This window comes from Austrofundulus limnaeus, unplaced genomic scaffold (assembly GCF_001266775.1).
Source record: "Austrofundulus limnaeus strain Quisiro unplaced genomic scaffold, Austrofundulus_limnaeus-1.0 Scaffold92, whole genome shotgun sequence".
In the NCBI taxonomy this organism is placed as follows: domain Eukaryota; kingdom Metazoa; phylum Chordata; class Actinopteri; order Cyprinodontiformes; family Rivulidae; genus Austrofundulus; species Austrofundulus limnaeus.
The window spans coordinates 420,534-431,303 of NW_013952494.1; the positions used below are offsets into that span (position 1 = coordinate 420,534).

General features: G+C 37.6%; 1 protein-coding gene across 3 annotated transcripts in view; it reads right to left on the reverse strand.

Moving 5' to 3' along the window:
* The window catches only part of arb2a (ARB2 cotranscriptional regulator A), a 143,932-nt gene that overhangs the window by 38,230 nt on the left and 94,932 nt on the right, over nt 1-10,770 (reverse strand). For 2 of the 3 annotated variants that reach the window (XM_014012515.1, XM_014012516.1), the window contains exon 10: nt 2,612-2,696. The exons of the other annotated variant lie outside the window; for it this stretch is intronic. In XM_014012515.1, the coding sequence (XP_013867969.1) occupies nt 2,612-2,696 (85 nt within the window). The remainder of the gene's footprint in view (nt 1-2,611; nt 2,697-10,770) is intronic. 3 annotated transcript variants of the gene reach the window in all.

A 10,770-nucleotide genomic window follows, 5' to 3' on the forward strand; every position in this document is an offset into this window, starting at 1 on the left:
CCCCCCCCCCCCCCCCCCCGCTCCCAATTACCAACACCTACACATACACACAGACCAGAACCATCGTAACCAAGACAACAGCAGCCATGGTGGTATTTGTCCCGAGTGAAGTGCTGGGCTGTGATGCCCTGACAGCCTTCCCTCAACCCTCTCTCAACCCTGTCACCTCTGCTGCTCTGCTGTAACTCTCGCCACAATGGCTGCAGCTTGTGAACCTGCCAGGCTGCCAAGGACACAAAGATGACTGAGTCAACCTTTGACATCAGAAGCTGCCACCAAAAGACCACAGACAAGCTCAGTTGGCAGCTCAGCTAACAGGCTGGAGACCCAGATCTTTTCAGCTCTATTAAAACAGCAGAAGTCAACACAGCACAAGTCAATAGTGCATACCAAAAAAAAAAAAAAAAGACGCTGGGTCAAACTGCTATGTGTTTGGGCAAAGTTAGGCATGACAAAAGTTACCAAAAGGTGACCTTGATATTTTGGCCATACCACAGCTGTCTTTTGATTGACAGCAGTCACTGAGAAGAGGCAAAAGTCAAAAAAAAAAGATTGAAGAAAAAAAAATGACATTTGAACATGAAATAAAGCACGAGTTTTGTACTGAAGGCTGGATGACATTTCAACGAGCTGATTCACTGGTAGATGTCCAGGCCACCCACCCACACTGCTCCATGTGGAACAAGCCATTTTAGTAAGTGAGATGAGATAAGAATGGTAGAGATGTGCTCACAGACATGTGGAGCATATGTAAGATGACCTATACGTTCACTATGATGTCACTCCGAAGCTTTAAAAAGAATAAAAATCACAAAACTGAACCTCCAGAATGATGACGGAAATAAGAGATGAGGCAAGAATTGAAGTTCCAGTTTTTGTTGCAGCTATGCACGGATGTATCAAGTGATACCTAAACACACATGTAGAGAAAAAAAGGTGCTTTAATTACTTATACAGTGCCTATAAAAAGCATTCACCCCCTGGAAATGTTATACTTTTATAGCTGTCATAAAGAGTAGTAAAGAGAAACTGATAAAGGTGTCTTGGTGGCCTCTCTAACTAATCTTTTTCTTGCACTGTTACTCAGTTTGTGAGGACAGCCTGCCTTTGACACATGTCCCCATTATTGACATTTCTTGATGATGGATTTAGCAGATCTACTCGGGGTATATAGGCCCTTGGAATTTCTTTTTGTATCCATCCCGACTTGTACTTTTCAATAATCTTTTCTCTGAGTTGATTAAGTTGATTCACTTTGAAGGGAGTGCATATTTCTGCAATCTCTTATTTTACATTATATGTACATTTTAGTTTGTATTTTGTTTTGTAGAACTTAGATTTCTCTTTGATGTGATAGAAGTTTAAAAGTGAAGTTTTTTGCAAAAAAAGGACAACTTATATCGACCATGAGCTATTTATGACAGCAATTAAAGATTCATAATGAATCTAAGGGAATAAATACTTCTTGGAGTTACTGTTTTGTTGTGTGCTTATAGCTTGAATTTCTATTTGTTTCTCGGTGCGTGGATATCTGTATGTGTGTCACTCTTCAAACAATACTGCAGTCATCATCTCTTATCAGCAGTCATGTTGGGGATTACAGCTTTTCCCTAATCCTACATTAAGGACACATCCTCATGATGGACGTGACATCATCACGGCCAGCAAACCACAGAGAGGGCACAAGGACAAGAAGCCAAACACTGCAGGAGAGGATTAATGAATATAGGAGACAGAGAGAGAACAAAGAAGACGGAAGTGGAAATGAACTCCAACAGCAAGTTTCCAGAGCATCTGGAAACAAAGTTTTAAAAATAATCTGGTACTGATTCAGATTCTCTGTTTCTTTGACAACAATCCTTTTCAAATAGCTCTACTAAAACCTTAAAGCTTCCCAGGGCCCAGAATAATTATTACACAAATACACAAACACACATAAAATGCTTAACATTGTTGATTACCGAAGAAAGACACATTGTGGGACGAATATGTGTGAATCCTAATTATTTACACATGTATCCATATACAGCTTTAAACCTAGTTAATCACGCATACAAGGACCAATCCACAGGACTGAATTTGTGTTTTGTAAATGTGTCATTTAAACATAAAGTTGTTATTTATCAAAATAATACTACTTACCTGCATTTGTGAACCTTGTCTTAAACTTCTTTAAAGGAATCATTGACCAATATTACAATATGTATGAAACAATTTTATTTAATAAGCTTATATTTGACTTCTGAAGAAATTTGTTGCATTTTTATATACAGTATGTGCCCTGTATTTTGACATTGATTATACTGTACGTCTTGATTTATAAATATTTGTTATTCTTGAATTGTACTGTCTCTTTGATCTTCTACAAATTAATTTCCATGACATCTCGACTCAGTTTTCATGACTGATCATAAAAAACAGCCTTTTCCCAAAAATTTAAAAACATGTTATTTGCCTTTTTTTTTTATTATGCTTGCTGTTTAGCTTTGTTGGAACTAAGCTCCATAGACAGTCAGTGTATTTGAAAAATGAAGGCAGAAAATTTGCAAAGTTCAGTCTTTAACATGATATCGATGCAGCTGAATATAATTATACACAGATTGCTTTTTACCTGCTGAAACTCTGGGGCAGTCTACCAGCATGGACTCAAGTTGTGTGTCCAAGGGTTCGGGACTGGATACCCAGTTGCAACAATACTGAAGGACGAAGAAACAAACAAACAAAAAAAATAAATAAATACAAATTCTCACATTTGTCTTAATGGCTAAAATATTGCTTCTACAAGAGCCTTTACAGAGACAGAAATAAAATTAACCAATAAAATCCCTTCACAAAATGCAAAATTAAGCAAATAATTTGAAAACAAAAGTATTTTATTGGGTGGGATAAGCTGACATGTTGGTAAGAAAAAAAAAGGAACAGGAAAAGAGGACAGGTGCGGAGGTTAGGTGATGAAAAAGAACCCACAAAAGAAGTGAGTATGGATGGTGGGGGAAGAGGAGACAAGAACAAGCAATTAAAAGCTCCGTGACATGCCGCTAAGACAGCTTGGCGTTTGTTTGTGGTGAAGAGATGAGGCCTTCTACCAGGGCTGATCAGTGGGTGCCCCGGGGGGAGGGTGTCTGCCCAGCTTGCTGACCCATAACCCCCTGCAAACACCCCAACTCTTCTCAAACCCCTTGTGGTTGACAATTCCACTGTCAGAAAGGGAAAAAGACCTCTTTATCTATTTTTTTTTTTTTTTTTTTGCTGTCTTCATCCATCCTGTGTGGCGCATTGTGGTTGTATGTGCCCCGACACTGTGGGCTGCTTCAGACAAATAAGGTTCAAACTCAATTTATCATTAATAAAGTGTATCGATGCCAGAGAACAGAGTAATTTAGCTTTTGTTGCTTTGAGCTTCCATTTGCTGGGTCAGCAGATGACAACACATCAAACTGTGTTTGCCCTTCTGACTGTGCTGTGTAGACTGGTATGCCGAGGCTTGTAAGGCTAGAACAAAAACAAGAAAAAATGGAGGAAAGAGACAGGGAGGCTGAGAAGGAATGCTTAGAGAAGACGCTCCCCTAGATAAGATAAAAGTTCAACAGAAGAAAGAAAAAATGTAAAGAGATTAGAATGTGCAGCTGGCGTCCTTCTGATTCACTGCTTATCTGCCCTTGTTTACTTTCACCCTGGCCCCCTGACAGCCATTAATGTGTTGTGTGTGCAAGAAGGTTTGCTTGTGAGGGTCAGTGACTGCCTTTCAAGGGGTGGGGGGTTTCACAAAAGCCTTTAGAGTTGTGAACTTATCAGACATTAATACACACAAATGCCCATAATTTACATTATCACCACCACTGACTCCCTAATGCTCAAAATGAGGATAGAACAAATGCTTTACATTTCTAGAGCTAACCTAAAACACACGAACACACATGCACGCACCCACTCCCTCACAAACAAATGTGTAAAATTAAAGAGAACAGAAACTTGGAACAGAAATACAGAATGGTGACGTTTTTGATCATTTAAAACATTTAGTTTCCTCAAACTCAATCTTAAAGGCTTCTATAAGGGCTTTAGAAAAAAAGTGGTTAAAGCATGTAAGTCTGTGATTAATTTATAACATCCTAATATTTAAAACAAATAACCTGTCTGATAGGCAAATTATCAACAGCTGGTAATGATTTCAAATTGTAAGTTTGATCAAGACAGGAAAACACGTAACAGCACACAAGCAGAAAGTGTAGTGCAAACAGAAAGCTTCAAATACTAAAAAGAAAGAAAAAAAAACACTGCAACTGTGAAGCAACTTTTTTGCTGTTTGTGGAAAATTTTATCAATAATCATAAGCTGTTCATACAACTTTCAATTGCATTCACGTCTATAAATAAAAATATATATTTGTAAAACTTGTGGGAATTTCATGGTTTAGGTATGTTTTGCAGCCACAGAAACTGGTTTAGCTAAAACATTTTGCATCAAATCAATCAGTTCTTAAGTAAACAGCATGTCAAGATTTGAAGCAACTAAAAGTTTGCCTTAAAAAGAAAAAAAAATCATCAAGACAAACAACAAACAAACAAAAAAAAAGAAATAATGGCTTTGAAAAATTTAGATATGGAATGGCAAACTGAAAGACTATTTTTACTGTAAATATATGAACTGTAGTTTACATGAGATACTATAATGACAAATAACTAACTAACTAACTAACTAACTAACTAACTAACTAACTAACTAACTAACTAACTAACTAACTAACTAACTAACTAACTAACTNACTAACTAACTAACTAACTAACTAACTAACTAAATAAATAAATTAAAAAAACATCCAGTTTGTTCGTTGACAATTTTAAGACACAAAGGGCTGGAAAGAAAACAATATTTGAATAGTCTATAATCCTTTTCTATCGAATCAAGAACAATGAAAATTAGATACAATACAAACTCAATCTGACTTGTAAAATCTGCTCCAATCACTCTTATGCTGCAAGTTTATACTGTATATTAAGCACGACACTATACTATCAAACATAAAAAAATAAAACATTTAAACATTTGGTGAAAAAAATAGAGGAAGCCATAAAGAATTACAAAATATCAGCAAAGAGATGAAGGGGGCAAAGTGGAGGAAGCTGGGGGCTTTAGTATTGGAGGAAGATGAAAAGTCATTTTGGTAAACAGTAGCTTGTTGTGTATTTTTAGTCTTTTGCTTTGCCCTAGATGTGCTCTCCTCTGAGCCTGAGTTTGAGGGCCGAGCTGCACAGAGCAGCAGAGAAGCAGTGGGGCTCCTTGACTGCTACATCAAGTGTCTCATTGTATCTTCTTTAATTCATTCCTGTCTGGAGGAAGATGTCAGCTGGGCTGTGGAGCAGTGGGCTGAAGGCGGCTGGAGAGAAGGAAAGGAGGGGAGGCTTTCAAAGGGCCCTCCTCCCTCCCCTACAACTCCGCCATCACCACCAATGGAGGCAGAGAGGCTGTGGTTTGAATAGATTTGTCAAGGCAACAACACACATGTGCACACAAACTTGCATAAATGCACGCACGCAACACAAAGACCTAAAGCTGTGGGGGACCACAGGCATAACAGCCTTCACATAAAGGCAAGGCCTGGTGGCTGGGATTAGAGAGGAGCTACATGACAAACGGATGGCACGTCACATCAGCTGCCTCTGATGCGCAGCATCATCACTTCAAGCAGCTCGTCTATCGATCAATAGAGTGATTGAACTGGTTAACAACAGAGAAACAAACAAATAAAATTACTTTCTATACATATGTTTCTCTTTGCATGTTTGATGCATGGCCTGTTAATAACCAGAAAGACACTTTTTCAAGGTAAAATGCATTCAAATGCTGCAAAATATCCTAATCAAAGTTACCTGGCAAAATAATTTTGGTCAAATACAGCACATTTATTAAGAAACAAACAAACAAACAAACAAACAAACAAACAAACAAACAAACAAACAAACAAACAAACAAAAAACAAACAAACAAACAAACAAACAAACAAAAAACAAACAAACAAACAAACAAAAATAAATAAATAAACTGGATTAAACAAAGTGCTGCCCAAAATGTAAACACATAAAAGATACAAAGTGGTCTCAAACACAATGAAATGTCATATAAAACAAGATTAATGAATTAAATAAATCGATAAATTTGCTTAATGAAAGTCAAGATATTCTTTCCAAATGGAAATTAAAAGCTGGTGAACATAAGTGAGTTATAAGAAATGGAAGTAACACCAAAAAAGTGGATTTTTGTTGAAAGGAAGTGTTAAAGCCAACCAATATGCTAACAGCAGTGTCCGAGGCTAAAATGACAGTTGAGTCAACCACTCTTCCTTTGAGGAAAGGTATAATCCCTGTTATCTGCCTATTATCTGTAAACATCTGTGTGTGAGATACACCACCTGTTGCATTATTTAGTTTAGAGTGGAAGTCATGCTGCTTTGCTCATATTACCAACAAAAACACATGCACACACATTTTTAGATAAACCAAACATTCAGCTGATGACATGATAGTGTGTACTTTTACATAAAACCTGTAATAAAAAAGGAAAATAATGACTTTAGGCTTGGCCATGACTCCATACTATATCTTCAATATCATAAAGCCAAAACTAAGCTCTATGATCTGTTCTGATGTTTACTGGAGATGGAACTCAAACTGCTGACTTCATGAATGGAGTTCAATAATTCCACCTGCAAGCTCACCTCCATCAAAATGTATAAAACTGTATCTGTCTAAGGGTGTTTTCACACCAGGAAAGTCCTTTGGTTGCCTTGTTTGATACGGACCAAAAACAGACTCTATTTATTTGTTTATTTATTTATTTGGAGCTGTTTGCTTTCACATTTTGCTTTTTTGCAAGTTGACTAATTTAGCACCTTATTTACCAGTATGTAGGATTTACACCCTACTCTTCTTATAACAAGGTTATAAGGAAACTATTTTAGCAAGGATCTTTTTATTTTCGGTAAATACTTCTGTCATGCAAAAATGAATGGACAAACACAATGAGCGACGTGGCTCAGTGAATTTCGATTCGATCCATCCATCCACATGCAATAATTTATTTATCAAACAAAATCACTACAGCACACTTAATTGTGAGCAATCAATTTCCTATAAAAGTTTTAAGAACCAACAAAAACAAGCACACTTCGGGCTTAATTAATTGTCAATCCAACACTTGAATAGAACAAGCTAGATGTTGAATAACTAGACATTTGAAGGCAAATAACTAAGGGTTGGTTGGCAGATAAATAAAAGGAGGAAAGTAAGGTGTTAGCTTTCCTAACTTTTAGCTTAAATAAATGTGGGATTTTTAACCAGAGGACACATCTTCCCAGCTGGCCATCAGCTGGAAGTTAAGTACTTATTTATAAACATAAACAATCATTGCTCCCCTTAGACAGAAATGACAGGGGCGGGGCAGATGACAGACCCGCAAAGAAAGACAGTGATGCTAATCTGGACAATTGCAATACCATTTAGAATTTCAAGAGCAGCTCATTTGAAGGTGGTTTCACAAAGATATACTTATTGGCTCTGCGCTCCCTGACCCACAACGGCTGATTGTTTGTAGCACAGTGGTAGTGTTAGCAGTATGGAACGGCGGCTTGTAAAATCAGTGTTCCCTGTAGTTGGTTCGGTTCGAGACCAGCCTGTATTCACACCAGAAGTGAACCGCATCAGAGTTTGTTTTGGAGCAGACGGAGACCACCTCAAAAAAATGGGTCTCGATCCAGTTGTTTGGTCTGCTCCAGGATTTGCATGAGTGTATTCACACATGCATTAAAGGTCCGGACCAACAGGGGAAACAAACTCTGGTCCGTTTAAAGCGAACCGAATGTATCAGGTGTGAATAGGCCCTAAAACTGTTTCCAGGAAGTGATTATAGACATCTAATTGCAAAAAAATAATAAATCAATAAATATTAATTATAATAAATAAATAAAACCTGATGAGCATATCTGCACAATAAAATCCAACAAGTTCTATTCAACTAAAAAACTGTATTTGTTTTTCTTTTGAAAACCTGTATGACTGAAGAGAATAGTGCACTGGGTTCACAAAAGTCTCCTACGCTATAACACACCTGACAGCCTGCAAGCTAACTACTCAGAAGAAACTCTTGAAGATCATTTCTTGCTCACTCTCTCTGAGACTGTTGCTCCCATCTCCTCCAGTGGCTGTATAATCTCTATGGATTAGGATGCTTTATTCATGACCATCGTGATACTCTCACTGTGTATGCACGGTGTGTGCATGTGTGTTTGTGTAAGTGTGTTTGCGTGCTCTGGGCAGGCCACTAGAGTGTGACAGCAGGCCAGCACAGTGACAGGAGACACCTTGGAGACTGTGACAGGCTGCCAGCTGTACACCATCATTTAGATTTCTCTCTCACACTCACTTCTTCTCTCTGTGCTGTTCATCCATCTCCACGTACATCCCTTCATTCCCTCTCCTCCATCTGTATTCACTCCATTCATATTGTACTTGTCTTTTTGTTTTTCCTTTCCACAGCTCTAGCCTACACTTTCTCAGTGGCAGTCAACGGGATTTAAATAATTGAACATTTCTCACTTTTTTTGTATTCTTCTGTGTCAGTCAACAGATAAGTCTTTTTCTTGGCTTTTCTATTCTCGTTTTCTTTAGTTTCAAATTCGCTATGTATTCTATGCCTTTGTTGTGACGTCAGGTGCCCCTTATCTGACCCAAATGGTCTTTGTAACCTGGCTCAGCAGGCACTGATCTCTAAATCCCATCTTCTCTCTTCTACTCTTCTGATCGCTCCATCCCGCCTTCCAAAGACCTCTTGAACTCCCAAGGGAGGGAATTATATCTGCCTGACAAGAACAGAACAGAGCTCAGCTGGAGTATCCCAACCTCACATGCATCTACTCATATGGGCACCCATATCTATATACCACCTAGGGCGTACCTCCGATTCAATGCTAACGTCTCTCTTGGATGTGCAGCAGCATCAAGGCTATCCTCCCAGTATGTGATTCTGCCAATATCTTATATCTTGAAAGTGTTGTTTACATTTAAGATCCAGCTATATACAAGTTGGTGATATCTATTCTTTGTGATGAAGTTTTGGTCCAAGAAGTACATACATTTTTTTGAATTATTACAAACATCAACAATCAGGATACACAACAAACTCCCTTACATCATTTTATGGACATCGGACTAACATTCTAGCTCAAAGACAAAGGTGTCTTTGGTGGAACCACTATGTTCACCATATGAGGTTATGGATTAAAACACATCACCGCATGCTGATTTGTGGCTTCTCAAGTTTTATTGCCATTCAATAGACACAAGCTATGTGATGAAATATAAAAACTGGTCACAAACATCTGTGACAAAAAATAAAGTAGTTTTTAGATTTAAACAAACATGTTTAGCAATTACAATGAATTTTAGCCATTACCTGCAGCAAATGTTCGACACGCATAACAATAGGGAGATATGTGTTGCATTTTTTTATTGGTTACACATTTTCAAAGAAGAATGTGCAAATTAGGCTTTATTGTATTAAAAGTTTTACTGTGTAAGACTAATGGGCATATGGAGCCGTAAATGCAATATTATCATTATTTTGCTGGTGAATTATCACATAGGAGGATAAGAGCTCACTGAGTTGTTTGCTATCATGCGCAACAAATTGAACACTTGAAGTTGTAGTATTATTTCAGAACATGAATAAGATTTTTTTTTGTTTTGTTAGGTTAAAGTGTTCTAAACGTGTTTTAAAGGCTATAAATAAAGCATAAAAGGTGACTAACTGGGTGGTGGGGTGGTAGTGGTGGAGGGTGGGACTCCAAATACAACATTTATCAGCTCTATATGTCAGCATTTTGCATTTCAATCTGCATCTGCATTCATCTCAACCAGGCCTTAAACGTTTGGGCAAATTTTATTTTAATCACTTAAGGAAAAAACAAACAAACAAACAAACAAATAAACAAACAAAAATGTTTATGTGTTTGCTTCTTGTAATGGCATATTTCAAAATGCACATTCAAGAAGCAAAGAAAAATGAACAGCAAAAATCCTCTCCTCCTTTCTTCATTTAGCCAAAATGGACAGTTGGTTAGTAAGTGCAAGAAAAAGTGAATCCTTGTTTGTCTATTTTAATCTGGCTGGAAACTGAAGGTCATTTCAGATTTATTGTTCAGAGTAATAATCACAAAAAGAAAAACACTTAAAATTGTCTGATGTTCTTTGTATTCCTTAAATTAATAAAAACCTGAAATAATGAAGACAGATAAAGAACTGCAATACTAAATCCTTAACTCCAGCTAACAGATATAAAGATTTACAGACACACATACACTTGGACACACAAACTACATACACAGAAAGACAAATAAAAAAAAATGTGAAGATGAAATAGCAAAAAACAAAAGGCCACAGATATAAAGAGAGAATGTAATACAAATACAGGTATGGGTTAGGTGTGGGTGTGTGACAGAAAGAGCACATGACATTTGCATCTCTAGCTCTCCAGCAGCTTTGGTCTTGACTGTTCCTCATCTGTATGTGCATATTGAGTAAGCCCAGGTGATGCATATGGCACAGAGGTCACACCAGAAAGGGCAAATTCTCATATAAAGCCAACACAAATGCTCACGTGCACGTGCATTCTGTCTTGTGTGGTTACCATACAAGCACATCAGAGCAAAAAGCCTGCAAAGATGCACACACACACACACACACACACACACACACACACACACACACACACACACAC